At 33.2% G+C, this 21,590-nt stretch overlaps 2 protein-coding genes across 3 annotated transcripts; one reads left to right on the top strand and one right to left on the bottom strand.

The window, feature by feature from the left end:
- Positions 1-1,379: 1,379 nt before the first annotated feature.
- MS3_00003011 (uncharacterized protein) lies at positions 1,380-2,453 on the top strand (the record flags this gene model as incomplete). Its single annotated transcript, XM_012941130.1, has 1 exon — positions 1,380-2,453. One exon carries the CDS (start codon positions 1,380-1,382, stop codon positions 2,451-2,453), a length of 1,074 nt encoding a protein of 357 aa, XP_012796584.1.
- A 9,230-nt stretch (positions 2,454-11,683) lies between these two features.
- Positions 11,684-19,292, bottom strand: MACF1_1 (Microtubule-actin cross-linking factor 1, isoforms 1/2/3/5; the record flags this gene model as incomplete). Of its 2 annotated transcripts, XM_051210686.1 has the most annotated exons (6): positions 11,684-12,171; positions 13,385-13,455; positions 14,768-14,917; positions 14,951-15,257; positions 15,292-15,368; positions 18,356-18,460. In XM_051210686.1, coding segments are annotated over 5 exons (660 nt in total). In that variant the 3' UTR covers positions 11,684-12,041. The 2 variants fall into 2 exon arrangements, with proteins under 2 accessions (XP_051070705.1, XP_035589492.1); XM_035731926.2 differs by lacking the exons at positions 15,292-15,368; positions 18,356-18,460 and adding an exon at positions 19,228-19,292.
- Between the last annotated feature and the right edge of the window lie 2,298 nt (positions 19,293-21,590).

The raw sequence follows: 21,590 nt of genomic DNA, 5'->3' as shown, positions 1-21,590 counted from the left end.
TAAAAAATAATAGGAAATATAATTCGATTACCTTATGATGCTACATAAACAAATAGAACTATTTATCCGGGACTATTCAAAGGATGTTTCAGTTGGTTGTCTATATATTTGACTGTACATGCGAGATCGTTGTTGAGCACTGCTGAGAAGTCCTATACTAGGGTGAAACGGCCGTTCAGTGCTTCCAGGTTTTCAATGGTCTATCATTTAGCGATTCATGATGTCAATAAAAAATAATAATTAATTAGTATTCAGAACGTATATAATATTGACTGATATAATAGCACCAAGCCGCTGAAGATAAACTTGATTTAGAGTTTTTCAACCTCGTTTACTCTTCATCTTAACAACAACTTTATTTCTCGAATTTTTCTTCGTGTTTCAAAATAATGAGCTGTCGAATAATTTTTGTGACTATATAGGGTTGTTTAAACTCAATATTTTTTCCGAAAGTTTGTAGCTCCTGAATGTAATCAAATTAAACTCCTTATCAAACTTGTGTGTAAGCCCTTGAAATTAATCACCTTCTGTATTCTGAGAGACAAATGTCAGAGCACATATATAACCTAGTTAAATACACGATTGTGTATCATATTCTAAATATTATAAACTACGCACACTCAAGAATTTACTCAGTATACTAGTATGATAGTGAATTGAAAATCTGTGATGTCTCCAGAAGAATTTTCATTTATTTATATTCCTAGTCAATCGAACATTGATACGTATCAATTTTAAGTCCGTTCAATTCTTCTTCGCGTGCAATTTGAAATTGATACGATACCATATATTGGAAATAGATAAAGACGCTTATTCAGATTAAGCGAATTCAGCATATGTATATATGATGAGTTTTTATTTTAGTTTCGCATACTAGAATTATTAACTGTGAATATATTGAATTCCCATAGAAATAATCAGTAAAATTATCACCGTTAGTTTAATTTTAATTCATAGATTGCAACTAAATATAAAGACAAGTTTCTTTTAACTAGTTTACATACAAAAATATGTTATGGGAACTTATTTACAGTTGATATAAAATCCATCCAAAATATTCTTTTTATAAAATATAACTCACTAATCTGCAAATGACGGTATAATTCTCTTATAAAGCATATTGAAGTCGGTCAATGGAACATTCTATTGTGTCTGCATTTGCTTCAAAATACGTGACTTCAATAACATCATAATATAATTAATATTATTCAACTTCCTTCTTCGCAAAATTATCAGTTCACATGGGTTCATTCTCAACAAGCATGAATACATATTTAAAAAAATACCGCTTTTTATGAATATCCTATTTCAGTCATATTAATTTATAAACTATTTTGTAACCATAATAAAAATTTCAATACTGTCAACTATACAGTCTAATGGAAAATTTAACTGGACAGTTTAGAAATACTCCATGGGATACATATGAAGGTTGTGATTCATCCTTAATAAATACATCAAATTTAATAATTCAGAACGATCGAATAAGTTGTGGAGTATCTATGTTGTTAGGAGCATGGTCCGGTTATATACTACCAGTTATATCTATCTTAGGACTTATTTCAAACACATTCATATCAGCTGTTACGTTTGTTCAAATTAAGTTAATGCCACGTCATATGATCTACATGGCATTTATTGCAATCATGAATTCAATAACAAACATAATATATGGTTGGTTATGGTTATTTTCTGCTAAAGGTTTACCATTCATCACGAAAGGCGAAATGTATTTTATTATAAACAACGTTTCACCGATGGTATGTAGAATACATCGATTCATCTATTCATCTGTGTCAACATGCATGTGTAATTTATTAGTTTGTGCTGCGTTGGATCGTTTCTTTTGCATATATTTTCCAATATTATTTAATAAGCTACCGAAATATTATGTTTGGTTTGCATGTGGTGCAGTCTATCTGTTGAGCTTCCTGATGATGTTGCCAGTACTCTTCATAAGTGGTTGGTATATTGTTGAATCAAAAATACAATGTTCTTTAGAACCAAATCAATATGCAATTCGATTATACCATGCATTGTTTTCAAATTTAGGCTGCGTACAAAGTCTAATATTAGTCAGTATTAATGTGGCATTTCTTCTACGTATACGTAAACATGTAAAAGATACAGCTACAAGAAAGATGAGTGTAACTGATCGTAGACAATTACATACAACTGTATTCTTTTTAGTCTACTCAGCATCATATACTTTAACATCAATTCCGCAAGCCATCGCTTACATTATTGGTAGATATAGTGATATTAGAAATGCGTTGAATCAGTCCAAATTTGCAATTCAAGTAGCAAATATATTTTGGAATTTACATTTTACACGTGAATTGTTTGATTTTTTTATTTACTTTAAATATTTTAAACCATTTCGTCTAGTTGTACTAGATATATGTAGACCATGCTACAAACCGAAAATGAATGATACTAAACAAAAAGTTTAATAAAGTACATGGAAACAATAATATTATCAAGAGTGAGTAATCATACTGAATACTTTTCATTTAAATTCTAAAACAATTCATCGTGATTGCCTAAAACTAAATAATAATACACCATTATATTCACAATTTTGTATCCGTTTCCATTTTAACAACTTGAAATTTCTTTTAGTTTAATAAAACTAAAAACACATTAGAAAGAGTAGAATAACATTTATCTCATTTCAAGGATGTTTAAAATGTGTTCTTCTTTTTGATAAGAAAATAACATTCAATATGTTGAAGAATTTTAAAAGTATCTCTCAAAAAAAACCGGATGGATATAGAATCATTATGGCTTGAAGAGAAACTCTATAGTAGACAGTGCAGATAACATTAGTTAAATTTTAGGAATATTCAAGGAAATGAACAAATGGAACTTGAAAATCCTTTTTCTAGTCCATTAATTTATGTATTACTGAAGTGTTTTCATCATGTAATCATTCTGTGATTTTATACTATTCTAATAAAATGATAAATTTTAATCCATTAATTGCTGCCATATCACTTACTATCCATGAATTACAAACAATTTGACATAGTATAATAACTGTTTACACAGAATAATATAAATTCAATTTACCTCGTTAGGTTCACATCAGCTGCTTACCAAGTTTCAACGTCTTAATTACAAAACTGAATTGAAAATACTTTAATAAATCAATTTGGTTTAGATTTAATATAATAACACATAGCAACATGATTTATCAGGATGTAAATAAGGCTAAATAATTGAATAAAATGATGTAACCAAGTACTATACACAAAATTAAATTGTGGAACACTGATAATAGAAAAAGGTCTATCATATTAGAAATTAATGGTTATATAATAAACAAATCAAGGATAAAACGTAAAAGAAGATCGAAAAGTTAATGTAATAAAATAGGTAAATGGTAGAACTATTCCAAATACATAATTTAATCATACAAACGTCATACTAATAGGATAAGTAAAGAAAAAGTTGACAACATTATTATTCCTGAAAGCATAAATCAGTTTACAGATTATTGATAGGAACAAACTCATTAGATTTCAAAAGATAGAACATGGTTGTTTAGTGGTTAAAAAGATTCTAAAATATCTATATGGTATTCTATATCCCGGAAATGTCCAGAAATTATCCTAATGAACATTTAATTGTTCTTGAACGAAAGCTTTCTAGAATATATTTTAAAAACTGTAAAGTAAGCTTGTCTTCTGTTGAAAATGATTGCTTTTATAAGTAAATATTAATTTATACCCAATTGGTGATGATAAAATGAATGCGTTAGCTGTCGATCTATGATTAGTTTAGTGCACATGTTGTTTTCTGTTACATTATTTATTTGACTGAAGAATAAAGTTTTAGTTGAGCCTTTAAATGATTGATCCCACATGATAATCCCTTTTAAATATGTGAATAAAAGTAAGTTTGTACTGACTATAAATTTTTTCAGTGTTCAGTCTTGAGTTTTTATTTATTTATCAATGAACTTTTACACGTATTAGTTGTTTCACAGGCACTTTTCGAAGTTCGCCAAATCTTCCAGTTTGTTAGTAGTGAAGATTTTCGGGTAATACGTTCTCCTAGCTAAATAGACTAAAACTGCTTAAGTACGAGTGTAAACCATCCTATATACTACTCCTATAGACCGAAAGTGAAAGTTTCATATGCCTACCGCCGTATGATGATATTTTAAAAAAGTGAAAATTATTGTTCTTTTAGAGTTCCTTAGTTTTAATGTGCCTTATAAGACTTCTAACAAATGAATTGAATACTGCCCACAGTTATACAGTATGAGCATGATGTTAGTATGCCAAAAACAATACGTCATGTCATCGGCTGCTTTCTTAAGTTCTATCTTAATATTAAGCACGAAAATAGACGCTAGAACAGGACAAAATGGACTCCTCATTATTACATTAACGATTTGACGGTATAAGATATTGTCGGATTAAAACTGAACTTCCTCCTTACACGTAATATTATTTGTTTGAAATCAGCTACTAGTAGGCGTTGAAGGTTAAAACACTGGCACTTAATGTCTATAATGTCAAATTGTATTTTGATAAATATCAATGTTACATAGAAGTAAATCATTTACTTACAATATATAACTAAATGCTTAAGATCTTAAAGTGAAAAAATGTTTTCCATGGTATATAAAGTTATTTGTAGATGGACAGGTTCTAGCATATATACAAACCACTTACGAACCACGTGATAAGACAAACGATTCGTTGGTTACATGGATTTAGATGAAACATTCTGTTCATGTATCTTCATTAGGCTACACATATAGGTTAATCAAACCCTTAATTACTTAGATTACTGAGTGTTAAGTTGTTGGTGGATTTATATTTTAAAGGTTCTCTGAGCATGTTAATGATGTGTATCTCTGTTCGATGTCAGAAGTTGTATTTATCAATATTGATGGTATTTAATTATTTAAAATCGATGTTTTCTTAGTTAAATAATGAGTTGTGTTTTTAATCGCGACACTTGAACACATATTTAGTCATCAATAATGAATAATTTGATCATAGATAACCCTTCTTGTCCATATTCGCCGGATGGAAATCTTTCTACTGGTCAGATATATTCTCAGATTGAATCACTGTATCAAACTTGCCAATACCTATTTCTGTCATTTGAAATTTAAATATAAGTGACTAAGGTTCAGTTTCATGTTATTCAGTTCCACCCTTTATAGACTATACATTAATTTTTCAAAGTTAATTGAAAGAACTTCATTCTAGGTTAGATAAACGAAATAATTTTTTAGAATGTTTTTAAAACAGAGGAAGAAAGAAGAAAAGGAGAGTAGCTATAACTTGGCCACCATAAGAGTACTAGGTAAGTAGTAAGATCTTTTTTTGTTTGCATAAATTGTGGTTCGTACGTCAGATAAGACTGCTTCTGCTTAACTTAGAAGTTAGTTATTATTCTGCTCACTTATCACATGCAAGACAGTACCAGGAACTGCGCCTAATATATGTCTTCCAGTTGCACAGGTTATTCAGTAAATCTTGATACTACCCTTCATGTAGTAATGGACAAAATAATGGCACCTTTCTACACCTTATTATTTCAATATCATTCATTAAAATGTCTGAACACTTATAAATCTGGTCATCTAAGTACTTGTGTTTTCTAATTTACCCTTCAACTATTGTTATTATTATGACCATTATCACCATTATTATCACTACTTTTCGATTGTTTTTAGTAATCATTATCACTTTTATCATTTAATCTATCATAGTTATAACAGTTTGTATATGACTTTTATACTCGACAATATCATAGTCTATCACACTTACTCCGTTCGCCCATAAATTGAATTTTTATAAATCTGGAAAGTAATTGTTATTTCTCACAAATGAACTTACAATAATCGATTTATGAAAAATTTTATTTACTTATACAAATCAGTGAGGATGTGTAAGATTTGGAATATACGAAATGAAAAATGGATTCACTTCAACGTATAATATTCAAATTATCAATCACTTTGTTAAAAGTACTAACTTCCCAATTGATCTTACAATAAGTAATTCTATTACACCATCGTGAGACTTCGGACTCATTAAAGTATACACAAGTATATTTTGAAAAATTGACAACGATTGCAGCTTAATTTAGAAATTTATCAAAATATTTAAGTCTAGTCATTTTTCTAAATTTTCTAAAGTGTACATAACTGTTTATTTTTAGTACAATTAAACTTCTTCGACTATGATTGTCATACAATCTATATTTGTGCATAAAATTTGATTGCAACATTTTATTTAATCGTGTTACTTTATTTGTATTTTGATATATAATTCTGATATGTGTGCTCCAAGCTACAATTAACCTATTCCAAAGAAACGTACAATTTTCGGTGATTTAATGTTCAATTAAGTTAGCTATTTAGAAGTGTACTTCTTTGTTTGTTTTACTTATTTTATGATTATATACTTTATCTGAGTAAGAGCGTTTACAAATAATTCAGTTTTAACTTACATTTCTAATTTTTGTATCCAGTTCTTTCAAATAATTTCCTGTTATCTCAATAAACAGATTTTGCTGAATCAATAAAACAGTCGTTTAGTGTGAAATATTATTGCAGTTTAAGATTATCAAATCATAATTTGTTTGAAAATATTCTTCGGATCAAATTATAAAACAAGATTATTCATGAACTGTTGAAACACATTTGAACATTACTCATAGGACGGGGTAAAAAGACGATATTATGTAGGTCAATATTTTTTCGCATTAATTCATTTTTTATTTCAGTCAATGTGAGAAGTGTGAACTTTGTTCAATGTGACAATTCTATTCCCTGTATCAATTCGGGTGAAGCATATTTATCAAGCTTTGTTTTCATACGAACCCTATGTATTAGTATAATGTGTGTGCAAAATCTGGTGAATAAATGATTGTATTTCGGTCTAAGTATGATGTGATTTTGATACTTGTTTAGGCACGTGTTTCTGAGTAGTCAATAAGTCTCCATTGCATTAGTCTTTCGTGTTCTCACTTTGGGTTGTTGGAATTTTAGTGGTTCCCGTTTCACAGTATAAGCAGTAGGATCGAGGAATTGCTGTGGTCAAAACCAGTAAGACTGAGGACTAAATAAAGACGATTAGGCTACAATAACTCAGAACAAATACTGCAATTTCGAAAGGTCGGCTGTAATGAATATGTTATTATTGAAAAGCGGTTGTTTCAATAAGTTTATTTATAAGATTAGTCTACTGATTCCAAGTCGTTAGGTTAGTTGATATAATTGCAATGAAAAATTATTGATGATGTACTATAAGAAGAACAAAAACAATATGGTAAATATAAGGCAAGTACTGTTTAAGTATCATAACCGTCAAAATAACATCTACCTCGAACAAAGGGGCTGAATAAAGTCTTGTTGAGTGCAAAGTTTACAGGATTAATACTTATATGAGCCAGCTGTTCGAAGTCACATGTGCACACTATTTATAAGATTAAGTCGTATTCTACAAATAAAACTGTGATGGAAAAGACTTACAGCTCAGAATGAGGATTTTAGAAGTGTTGTTTCCTCTGACCAGGATGGTTTAACTCTAAAACTCTCACTTTCCTTCAGGGAAACATCATCAAAGCGAACTTCTGTGAAGAATGAGTTATTTGAATTTCTCTTCAACTGATCAACAGCTTGATTTATCGACCTGGAATTTGATTCATTTTTGTCCATATATGTACCACTGTTGTTTGCTATGTTGTCTTCACTGTTTTCTCTACTGACCTCGTTTCTGACCACGACGTTGTTAATCTTTTTTTCGATGGCTGACAGATTTAGTTAGTTTCGATATATTTCATAACCTATGTTTTACCGGAGTCCCAGGCTTTTAAAAATCCTCTAGGTTTCTTCATGTTCCCTCTATCAGATATTCTGGCGTTGTCTCAATCAGATTCGTATCCACGGCCGTTCAAATGAATTGATATAAGTGAAGCTGTGTTCTGGCGTGCGACAGCTAACTGGTATTCATGTAAACGTTGGCGGAGAGGAAGGCCACTTTTTCTTATGTAACTTTTATGGAAATTTACCAAAGTTTAATGAATACATGTTTTTCGGCTCGTCTTCGTTATGTTTTCTGGTTTATATAGTATTGAGTACAACGAGTTTGTTGGTTAATGGGTGACACATATTCTTCGGGGCCTTAGTGACCTGATTGTCATTTCTGAGAAATTCTCCATCTGGAGCAAAATTGTCCGTTTGGTGATTTTTAAGGGGTAATTTTCTATTCGCTAGTCAATTTGATAAATAGTTCTTGACGAAATCTTGTGGATAGTCAATTTCTTGTTTCGTTCAGTTCGTTTTAGTTGCTAGTGTTTTAGTTTTCTAACGATTCTGCAAAAACAATATATTTGTAATATCCCAATGAATAGAAAAAAATATTATTTCTACTAATGTATTATTTGTTTCAGTTTTGTTGATCCAGTTAGCCAGCACATTTCTGGAAAACATACTCCTAACTATAATTTCAAGTTACATTTGTGGTTTTCGAAAATTTCCGTAGAACGTTTGCCATGTTAATCATTGTTCATAGCATGGGTTTTCACCGTAGTCGGTTAAAGTTCTGGTACCGTTAACGTTAGAGTTTACAGGTTGGACTTGTTGAAAGTAGGCAGTGCTAGTCAAAAAACTATGAGAAAACCTGGTCGAAAAGGGGTGGTTGACTTCTTATTCTCAGTTCTCCCATGGTTGAACGTTTACAAGCCTGGTTTGGTAACATCAATGTCAATTGACATAGCAGTTGGAATTAGGAGGATTATTAAACCTCGGGATTCAACAACGAAGAATGAGGCAAAGGAAACGTTGGGAACTCCACAAAGATATCAGTTTTTTTATTGGTTTTTAATATTCATAGTTAACTTCTGCACATTATATAATCAACTAAGTCACTAACCAATCAATGGAACTGAAAAAGGATACTGTTGTATTGCAAATTGGATGAGGTTATAAATATAAACCATATGACTCTTATCAAATAACTGATAGGTATCGCACTAACTGTGAAACTTTAATATCCAAGGTTTAATCTAGTGTAGAGTTGTAGGTACGCACTACTGAGAAAACCTCAAACTAGAACGAAATGGCTGCTCAATAGTTTTTGATTTTTAACATTTTCCCAGACGGGATCAGTTAGAAATGAAAACCAAGCTGCACAAAATGTAAACGAAGACACTATTAACCCTTCTTTTGGCCTACATATGCAAATGGAGTGTATTCATAGCGAGCACCGAGTACCACGTGCTCGTCTTCAACCTTAGTTAGGGAGGTGATCCACTAATTACTAACTGAATAGATATATGATTCACATAACATTGAGTCATACTGAATAAATTCTGAGATTAGGTTGTTATTCTCGATAGATCTTAGTAAATACATATAGGTTTAATATTTCACTGCACAAGACATACCTCCACCTGATTACAAACCAAGTCTTAAACGTTGAAATATTGTGATCGCTAGGAACTAATCACATACATGGGACAGATTTAGAGAAAATCAAAAGACATAATTAATTGAGGTGCAGTCTATTTGACTAACTTCATACCTTCTAGTGTCCAGCTAATTAGTAAGCAGAAATTTATTTCACCAGATCAACAGTTAATTAATTTACCACAAAACATAAATCAGACTATACGATTGGTTTTTTCCATTGTCAAATTACTTATCATCCTACACATTATTAAACAGAAAATAGAGTAGTCTTCATGGCATATTAAAGTGACGTCTCTACTTACGTCTATAAATACTTATTACAATCTCAATTAACCAATTATTTATTCTTGTTCAGTAACATTTTACTGAAATCAGTACCCAGGATAAAAGATAATATACTGACATATCGGCTTACTTGACTGAGTGGTGACTTTGTAAACTTGATGGATAAAATCCAGTTAACTTTCAAGACTATAAAGCATAATTCTCAAGAATCAGGTTAATATCTAATGATATATTGGTCATGGTGAAGTACTATGGTATGAACGAGAATGAGAAACCGTAGAACAATGTCATCAACCTAAACTTCTAGCAAAATCTGCAATATTATTTCATACAAGGAGGAAAGTATTTGATGGATTAAAATGAAATTGTTAAATAAATGATTATTCCCTATCTGGTTTCTATGTAAAACATTAAGTCGATTCAAGTTGCCATAGTAGCTAAATTTTGTTTAAATAGAAATAAACCAAAACATCGTTTATGGAAGTTGAGTATTCAACATTGGTTTCTCTAGCTGTGGATCTTTCAGTCGATCATAACTCCGTCAGTTATTGAACAATCAGGTGATCGAGCGAGTAAGAAACTAAGCAGTACGTGAGTCAAGATCCAGTACGTAATTCTAGGAGATCATCCAACTTTATACTATACAAAAATCTGAACTTATAACTTTATATTTTCATCAAGACAAAAATGTATTTGAAATAATCAAGTATATTCATTTCAGACGAATAGTGGTATTATCACTCACACAACACCAGATGGTCCTACCTTTTGAAATTATCGATTCCCAATGCAGTCAGATCTTTAGTGATTTTCATAATCGCATCTTTGACATAAACGTCGTATAAAATATAGGACATAAGCCCAAAAAGAATAACTGTTATTCATGCTAATTTATTCGTACAAATGAAGTGAAAGTATCCGACTATCTTGAAGTTGTTTGAAAGATGAAATATACATTTCATTACTATAGTTGCGCATCTTAATTATTTGTGAAAGCCGTTTACCATTTCCAAAATTTAGTTAATCACTAAATGGAATGGACGGTAATTCTGAATTAGATAGAAATGTTTGATGACATTTATAATTCATATGACTAAAAAAATGTTTCTCAATCCAACCCTAGATCAGAATAGTCGAAGACGCTAATAAAACCTTTTGTACAGAACTATTGATTTCTTAAGTGTTAAGATATGTATTGGTGATGTATGCCTAAAAACACAATTGCCCCCAAATGTCCTGGTACGGCCGAGGGTGGGGAGAGTCAGCTCTCCCTCTGCAAATACTCCCACACGGCCACGCGTATATAGCCTCCGCCAGGGAAGTCCTACACATTGCTTTCTCATGGCGGGGGTGTTGTTTACGAAATTGAGAGGACGAAAAGTGAATGTCCAGTGCTTTAACCGGGTCGGTGGACATGGAGAGTTCACCTAGAAGAGTTGGAAAACCCTGATTCTAAACCAATGGTGCACCAGGGCTCTAGTACCCTGAAGCAACAAATGGAGTATGAACCAATCGTTGGTCGCCGACTACCATGGGACTGCATCTCCTAACATTACTCCACTGCCTTGTGGATTAGATCTTTAGGTCAAAGGCTCCGGGTGTGGCTCCCTAAGAAAACCACCTGCTTCGGTTTGGACACCCGGGCAGTATCCTAGCCCTCACACAAATCGAATAATTTATGCGGCGTATATCTATTTGGTGTCTCCTTGTACCAATGTTTATGTGTTTTAAATAAATAATAAATAGAAATATAATTCACAACACTAGCAGTTCTGTTTCGTACGGAATCCAGAGAAAGGAGACCTGAGAGCTTTCCACAAATCCAATTAATTCGGTCCACGGTTGATATGTGCGGTCAAACGTAAACGCGCGATTTCCTGGTTAGATATGGAATATCCAAGCTAATAAAACGCTTCGATAAACTTAAAAACATCGTTTGAAATTTCTTTGAACTGCTGTTATTACATCCAAAATAGAAACAAGCGACCGACTTTGAACAAAATTATTCCTGGATAGATTGAAACTATTTAGATTATCATAAGACGTAAATGGTAGAAAAATAACTCATCATGAATAATATTTTCGACCATCTGAAATTTGAAAAAAGTAAGCTTTCTTCGTACACTAATCATTAAAAATAGTAGTTACAAAGATCCACATTATTTTATAAATAGTTAAATTTAATAAATTTCGAAAAAATTGTTTCATAATTAATTGCGTAATAGGAATATATGAAGATCGTAAGACTAAAAGCTACAGGAATCTTTCTTTGAATGAAATGAGTTTTGAATAATAAATTAATCTATTGATTCTATTTCACAAATACAGGTCGAACTTTTCTTAAAGCTTCAATCTTTTCATGATGGCGTGAAATCCAACGTTCGAATTGTAATCTGTCTGTTTGACCTATCCGAAATAATGCCATTTCCAAGGAGTCGAATCTAAATTTGTCAATTGATTAATTGATAAACAAGAAAGTGTGTGAATGATTACATTGAAAATGAAATGAATATATAGTGAAGTAACAACCAGTTGTGCAAATTAAGGTATTTAATTCAATGATAACTTATTATGATCCAGAAAAACGCTAACAAACAAACGTTTAATTTCAATATGGTCATGGAAAATCTTAAAACCAATTTTCTTTATAAAAAAATTCATTCTTTCAACCCTGGTAACCTTGACCAAATTAACTCATTTCTAATCTTTATAAAAATCCTGATCTGTATAAAGCATCAGGAAGTGAAGACTTAGAAAGTAAAATACAAAATTGTTTATTAACCAGTAACATCAATTTGTAGAGATCTTACACAATTTGGACTTAGTTAAAACCGGAAAACTGACGGTCAAAGAACCGCTTAAAATTAATGGGTGCATGATAGCTGTTTCATTTAAAGGAGCGAATAATGACAGAGTGATTGTTGCACAATATCATAAGTGGAATTAAAAATGTGGAACACTGTCGTACAGTGAACTCTGTTAATGATAAACAGTTTGTTACAGGTAGCGTAGCTCTGCAAAATTCAATGCACCTCTTGTACATGGGAAGAAAGTTTCGAAACACACACTAAATAATATTTCTAAAGATAAATGGGTTTTATTTACTACAAATTTGTTTATTCGTTACCTAGTAGTAATAAATTATCTATATACTGAAGTCAGACTACACAATGAACTGACTTCCAATCCTAACCTTATATGTAAATGATTTGCTCTGTAAATCCACAATAAAGGGAGCCTTCTAGAAACTAGTTAAAAATACCATCAAACTACTATACAAAATGTAGTGTGATTTATATAAAGTCGGGTAGATGACACCCAAGAACAGTTGAAAAATAAGTAACAGTAGTCTTAGGAGTCTTCTATATCTCTGATAAAAGATCCAAAAGAATGTTTATGCAGTCTTAATCACCGAATTTATGCTTCGTATTTATTAAAGCACATGTATTCCGACTAATTCTTTAAATTTATTGGATTATTTATCGAATTAAGGACTAATCGTTAATAGTTCTGGCTTTAACCATGTTTGCTGATCATGCGTTTATGTAGTGTAGAGTATAATGGATTCCATATAATTATTTTAGGATGTTTGATATGTGCTGAGATTTTCTGCTATCTTTAACATTAAAGAATACTTTAAATACTAGAACTTACTTAGCTGTAGATGACAAAGTATCCTGTCGAGAAGCATTGAGTGAGGCATCCATAATCATCTTTAATCGTGACTAATGATGATTGAGATAAAAAATATACATAAACTCGTAGCTGTTATAAAAGTGATAGTGATAACTTGGTTATCATATATTACTTAGGAACACATTGTGTCAGGGCTAGTAACACAATCCTACTTCAAAAAATTGAAGTAGAACAGGACTTTAACCTAAAACCGGACGGCTGAAAGTCAAGTGTTTTAACCATAAAGGTACCCTTATGCTCAGTAATAAAAGTGAGGAACATTAAATTATTGTTAAGAAAAATCGGCTATCTTTATCTTTGTCCAGGTAAATTTAAATAAAAATTCAACAATTACAGTCCTAATTTCTTTTAACTGCTTCTGAACAGTAATAATTTTCCATTCATCACTAAAATTACCTAGAAAACCCTGACAGCTTCGAAATCATTTATATAAAAAGGTTTAGAGTTTTATCTGCGTAAAGCTCTATATATTTTTCTATCAAGTAAATGTGAGGACAAGTAGATGTAGGAAAGGCGACCAACATGTAAGAGATAGATACAAACCATAACTTTTAAATTTCATCAAAATTAAATAATTACACGGCACTAAGTAATACGGATTATACCAAAGCACAACAGCTAATAAAGAGTAAGACTATGAGCAAGAGGACTAGTGAAAAATGCATACGAGAAGCAAATGTAGGTAGTGAAACGACTACAATAAGGACATCTAGAGTTCCTGATTCATGTAAAACTATATTGTTGGAAACCAATCTGTTTTAGTAGATTTCATAGGAAATCATCGGTACAACCTGAAAAATTGATTGAGAACTATACACAGTTCAAAACTATGTGCTGTAAAAGCATTTAGGCATATTTATAACGAGAATCTAGATTTTGCTTTTAGCACAACTACAAAAAGGCGAAATAGTTTGCTGAATTGTAAGCAATAGAGAGATGTAGCTTATGTAGATACTTTTAGTGGTCTTGATGATTATTTTCAGAACCAAAATAATTTCATAAATAGGCTATCTAGCTAAGAGAACACAAACTTTTTCGAACCATGTACTCAAAAATCAGATTTTAGTTATTTTTTGTTACTGCGTATTCTTACGTACAAACTGCCAATTCCCTTCAGAATACTAAGTGATTGTTTAAAGCCATTTTTGCTTTTCATTGTTTATTCTCTTTTCGAGTCATGTCTTATTTCCTTTAATATCTCTACATGTTTATTGAGTTTCGTTTTTTCAATACTGTGAAGCAAAGCAAGTCAAACTATTAGCTTTGGTGCGAATTCTAATTTTTATACAGTCATTCACTTGTTCGAATAAGGTACAATTTTAAAAATACAAAGTGACTTACTTGAAAAACCTTAGTGCCAGTAGCAACGACTTGTGGGACTCGAACATGACCCGACATCAATAAGTTGCATAATAACATATAATACATAGACCCTTTTCTTTTGAGGTCAACTACACAAGGATCTGCTTCGAATACTTCAGTAAAGGCATCCTAAGTGTTACAGACAAAAAATTACTACTATACCCGGTAAATTGGAGGTAAGTCGATGCTCAGTATTTGTCTTCTACCGCTACCAATAGCGATAGCTAGCCAAACTGGTAGCTCTATTCTTTTCCCTGCTGGGACGTCATCTGACGCTTTGTAACCATCATTGGTGCCTTCACCATGCATTTTATCTTTGACATCTGAAAGTAGCAGTGGTGCCAGAGATGGAAGTAGTACACGAACACGACATGACGTGCGTTCATTAGATGCCAAAATATCATCAATATTCAGATAAGAACCAGCATGTAACAGAGACAATGTCCAGTCTGTACCAATAAAGGATAGCCTATTCAAAAAGTTACTGCAAAATTCTAACGTACATTGGCGATCAACGTGTGTACAGCTTCGAGTGTTGATAGAAGTGCTTTATTTTTAAGTATAATTGTCGAAAATCTACCTGAAAGGAGTACAAGAATCACGTAAAGTAAAATTGATTCATTCTTGCAACCAAAACAACTAGTATGAGAACAAGATACTAGAATAATGGAACTGTTTTGCTAGGAGACTCGTTCTGAACTGCTTTTTGATTGAAAATGTTAGTGACCACAAAATAGAGATCAATTACACAGTCGAGTCATTGGTCTGAGTTAAAATCTGTTGTGAATGATATTCCCTATAGTTATCAACTGACTTGAAATATAATCTATCCAAAACGTTTTTCAAGAATCTTTTGAATCAAGATACATCAGAGCCGGTTTTAAATTATTAGTTTGTTAAAGCCTTACAAAGGAGTACATGAACACATTATCATTCATAATAATAATCCGGATAAGTTAGACTCGATTTTACTAACAAGTCAGAATTAATTCTATGAATCAGTGGATCGACATTGACGTTTAGGTCATCAATAAAACAACTGTGCATAAAAAATGGAAGAGATTTTGAAGTGCATCTTCGGATGTTCGAGACCAGGAACTTGATGTCATGAAGACCTAGACACAAAAATTTCTGAAGAGCCTTCCTATCGTTAGAAATAACCTAAAAGTAAAGTAAATCAGCTTAGAAACCCCCATCGAAGTAAACTGATATAAAAATTTGTCATACATTTTACTGGATATTTGGAAAATCCGAATTGCTCACAAACTGAAAAGTGTAGCGTTACTGAAACAGAAAACAAGACTTACATGTAGGCCTAACAATTTTGTCCGATTCCGTAGTTAGCTTGAAGTTTTAATATAAACGATAAAGCTGTAAACTCAAGACCGGACGATTAAAATCGAGCTTTGCCATATTTTGACACGACTGACAAAGCTTCATGTGTTTTACTTACTAGTGGTTTCAGTATTAAGCTGAAGAACACGGGACGCAGGTCGGACTTAGCAGTAGAATAGTTTAATTAAATTGTTTCAGAAGTACATAATCCATGCGTTTAAGCAACTTCAAAACCACTAACTAACAAAAAATAACACCACCACCAACAAACTTCTTACAGATAGCTCCTGATAACAATTAGTAATAAAATTGAGTTCTTGAACTGTGGTCAACACTAGTTTAGAGCTATAGTTGCTTAACGTTTCTAGGCCAATGTTGCTTCTTGAGCACTAAGAGCATTTCAGTAAATATTTAGAATCGACGTCTAGATTACGACCGCAACTAGAGTTTTGACTTGATGGTCTATCCTGTTGACAGTATTAAGGCAGGAACATTGTTTCTTGAGATACTACCAGGTCAAGTAGGCAGGTTATGTTGTAATAAAAATTAAAGATCTTTATTATTATTTATTTGAACACATGAATATTGGTACAAGAGAGCGCCAATATATATGCGCCACACAAAACAATGAGAATTCGAAAGAAAAAGAAAAAAAAAGCTAAGGAGGGCAAAAAAAAGAGAACAATAACGAAGAGATTGGTGTGAAGTAGTGTGGTAGTAATGAGGGAACGGAAAGGTACAATCAGAAGAAATCTTTCAGTTAAGGAAGATACAACCACTTTTTATGAAGAAAGTTAAAGAAGTTTACAGCAGGATCGCCACTGGCTTCTATTCTGAGCCATATCTGATAAAGTCTCTAGCCACTGTGTAGCACCATCTCTTAGACTACAGCCAGGGAGTCGTGAAGGACCAACACCAGTTAGCCCTTTGTAGCTTTCTTTCATGCCACGACACCATGTCATGCGCTGACCACCTCTCCGCTTCTTCCAACCAGTCCCAGAGTCGGCAAATAATGCACGACGTGGAATTCTCTGGGACGACATTCGTAGAACATGTCCTAGCCACCGAAGTCGGTGTTTCAAGATGGTGACACCAATTGCATTATCATCTCTGTGCCCGAACACACGATGCCGAACCTCTGCATTACTGACATGGTGTTGCCACTGAATATCAGCAATCCTTCGGAGACAGCGATGATCGAACACAGAGTCGTCTAACGTCCTCAACTCGGAGAGACCAGGTTTCACAAGCATAGAGCAGAACTGCTCTCACCGACGCGTTGTAGATCAGACCTTTTACAGCCAAACTGACATCACGAATGCGCCAAAGGTGGCCCAGATTGGCATAAGCCACTCTGGCTTTCACTATACGTGCATTGATCTCATCACTAACGCCACCACCAGCACTTATGCAGCTACCCAGATACACGAACTTCTCGACTACGTCTATCTGCTCACCATCCAGGGTGAGTACAGGATTGGAATCCTGACAGTCTTGTAGAAGTACTTTGCACTTCGAAGGTGCAAAAACAAAACAAATATTCGGATACAATCTACACGACTAACATCAAGCAGGAGTCTATGGAGCACTGTGTTCACAATGTTGAGTCGATTTCAAGAAATCCACACATGACAGACACGGAAAACCTCAGTTGTCTATATACAATCGAGAGTAACTTCGTTCAACCTGTTCATGACCAAAGCATACTTCATTCCAGTAGTCCTCTTTCACCTGTTTTTATCTTTCTCACGCGGAACTAGTGCGAACAAAATACCTACATGAGGGATGAAACTGAATAATTACATCTTTAGGGTTAATTCTAGATAATTGCTACATTGACTAGATAGGATCGAACTGAAATATGGAAGTCTATATCTGAAACAAAATGTGTGAACGGATAAGGCGGTTGAAATTCGTCTGCATCGATGCAGTCATGACAAAGCTGATAGTGCAATTCCACACGATTTGTGCGGTCCCATATATTAAGATTCTTAACTTTAATCATAGTGACAGGAATAAGACAAATATGAGATAGCATTATTAGTTGAAATGTGAATGAGTTATTAAGCTTCAGCACTATTGTGCTCAAGAGCCTCAAAATTTCCGCTAAGTTTGGGGAAAGCACCAAAATAGGGAGAATGGTTTCACTTAATTTAACTTATTATATTCGCATGCAACCACGACGAGTAATCTTTTCTCGCATCTATGTTTTATTTATAAGTAATAAATCACCTGATGATATGTACAGCACACTATGTAAAGCGGGATTACTTAGAAGCGACTAAAAACGTCCTGGCCAACATCCATTACCAAATATATTCAAATCATGTACGTCACATATAGCTTTTTAATTGTGATCCGATCTAACAAAACTTATAAAACTTAAAAGAAGAGTTTAGAACACTATTTATACCCAAGGGAAGAATTCGCAACAAAATGTATCAATTTCCTGCACTATAATGCAAACTTGTTTTAAAATCATTAATTCCAATAACTGTTGTTGCATTTAAAACCATACAACATCGGCAGTGTGGCGGTTCGCGTCTATTCAAAAAATACTTTGTGTTTTAGGGTAGCATCAAGAGTAGCTTGATTGAGGAGTAGAAAAGTAACGAAAGAAAGTGAGAGTCGATGACCCGGCACGCTCACACAATGAACTTACATTTAATAACGGACTATTCGACGATAATCAGAAATAACGCGTTTCTCATAAAAAGGTATTCTTTGGATCGAAACAAGAGCCAGATAGTTCAACACGTAACACCAGTGAGACAACCTTTGAGCTGTGCAAGAGTGATCCTTGTAAGACTCAGCATAATAGAGTCAGAAGATGGATGTAAATAGGTCTCAAAAGTTAGGATATGAATCTCGAATCAGAGAGTAAGGTAAAAAAGATTAGGAAAAAAGTTATTGTTACTAACTGACATCAGATGTGATACAAAGATGCTGTTTAGACATATGAATGGATTTTGCGCGAAAATTCAAAATATGTCATCTTTAATTTCAATGATCTGCTCATAAATTATACTCTTATCTCAAATATTATCGTGACTTTAAGGCGCTACCGAGGACAGCCTCTTACTGAAAATCATGATATGAATTACATTTCACATTCCAAACGGACTACACAGTAATATTTTTGTGAAAAATCTGTTGTATGTTTAGGCATAAGTGTCAAGATGTTCGGATTAAGAGCCAAAGTTTGAAAATGTTGAAGTTAGAATACTGGGATGATGAGCTATCAACCACCAGGATTCCGTAACGTAGACTGTATTCAAAATCGTCTAACATTTGTAGTGACCTACTTTTATCGAGAGAACTCGATTGGTGCAATGGAAGCAATTATTATTATAATCAAATGTACCACGGATTGTTTTACTGTACATGTTTATTTAACTGTACCAAAATGCATAAATTCTTAAGCTGATTGTGACCTTGCACGAATTTGGTTACGCCCAGTAACCGCACTTGTAACCTAGCACGATCTCGGTATTTTTTCGATACCACGAGGTCGCCAACGAATACATCTTGACTACAGACATCAACTGCCTTCTGATATTTGGTTTACGGGGGGTCTTATCGGTTAACTGGCACGTAGTCTTCCTGTAGTTGTGATCATAGTCAACCGCGACTCTACACTACACATTATTTTCGATACACAAGAAAAAGGCAGTCAAATCTCGTTCAAAGCTACTCATAATCAAAAGAAACATATCGAAAGTTGAGCAGTATATAAAGCTAGACGTAAATAAGTGTTTGTAGTGTTTTAGCGCACGTTTGAGCGTAAACGTTAACCTCAGGATTGAGAACTTTAAAAGAATATATTTGAACTTTAGATTATGTGACATTTTATTTCGTAGTTTATGAATTAATAATCAATATTTCGTGCAAATTGGGGACGGAAAGAATATGTTGTGAAATCATCGGATACTTTTTGGTAGCTTAGTGACAGTTCTTGGTCCATAGACCTGAATTTTTTCTTGGAATGTAATATATTCGTGGACAGTACCGCCACATTCACCATCAGTAGATGGTGCAAAACATTAAGGAGTGAACTGACATGAAGATCACCACGCCAGACGAAAAGAATGTAGTATGGAAGTATCCCCAGAGTTTTTAAGTCTTCAACACTTGACGCTGGCGGCATTACTAGCTTAAGGTACTTAGTCACTCATCCGCACCAGCTCACGAATAGGTATGCTGTGCTAGGCATCTCTTATAACTGTCATCTAGCCTAGAATAAACGCTTCCCGATATGTCGACAGCTTTCCAGATGTATTTTCAAACCTCTTCATCTCTCACTTTTGATTCGATTACGTTGACATTATTAGGCTGAGGATGTGTTACATGTAAAGGCATTTTTAAGCTAGGAAAACTCGAGACATCTTTAAGACTATGGAAACTCTCCATAGGTATGTATTTACGATGATATTATCAGGTTGTGGCACATGAACTGAAGTAATAAATATTTCGTGACAGGAAAGAGAACTGGAAGAATATTGTCATAAAAATAGATTTGTCATCCGAAATGCAATTATGCCGTTAATATCCTAGAGTAGCTGGTATTCATGCCGTATACTAATTTTAAGGGTTAATGATAATCTCAGTCTATGCTAGAAATTCTCAGTCTGTAAATCATTTCAGATGATTGCTGCATTTTAGACTTTAAAGCTTCCGTTACTATAGAATTGAAGTATCCGCATAAACCTAAAGCAATGGAAGTGGTGACACTTTGCTTCGGATATGAGAATATATTCTTTCGGGATCGTATGTAGTAAAACTAATTGGTAAGTGGGAACACTATTTGGCGGCGTGATGCCTTTCGTTTTCTCATGCTTCTTCTTTGACAATACCAGAACCTATACTATATAAATAATCAGACTTCTAAGAGCCAATCAAATAACCTGAGCATTGTGGACTAACAATTTGATCAGTATGACATCACTCCGTATATTATAGTGTGCAGCATTTTTTCTTAAATTCACGTGTAAAATGGATCACAATTTATGTTATAGTTATAAACACCACGTTGTATATAACTCCACAGCAAACAGTTAATCGAAGAGAGGGAACCTAACTGTTACTCCGCTTCCCAATGGTTTCAGTCTACGGCTAAATATGCGGTTGTGACAATGAGACGATATATTGAAAACATGCCAGGCCGGTAACTCAGTTTATAAAACTTGCTCTAACATATAATTTTCTCTGATTATCAGTCACTGAAAAATCAGAAAATAAGATATATACGTACGTTTAGTCAGCGAAAATCATTGGTATCAAATCTCAGTGAACTCTGTGTGTGTATCAAGTTGTTCACCATTGTGCTTGACAGAACTTAGACAATAGTATGTTTGCAAAGACTACCTTTGAACCGTTTGGCCCTATATTTTGTCTACCAAATTTCAAAGACTAGAAACTACCTTAAATGAACTTTGTCGAAAAACATTTTTCAAATTAACGAGACTCA

The sequence above is a fragment of the Schistosoma haematobium genome, chromosome ZW (assembly GCF_000699445.3).
Source record: "Schistosoma haematobium chromosome ZW, whole genome shotgun sequence".
Lineage (NCBI taxonomy): Eukaryota > Metazoa > Platyhelminthes > Trematoda > Strigeidida > Schistosomatidae > Schistosoma > Schistosoma haematobium.
Note: the sequence above shows the minus strand (reverse complement) of the source record. Positions and strands in the feature narration are given on the sequence as shown.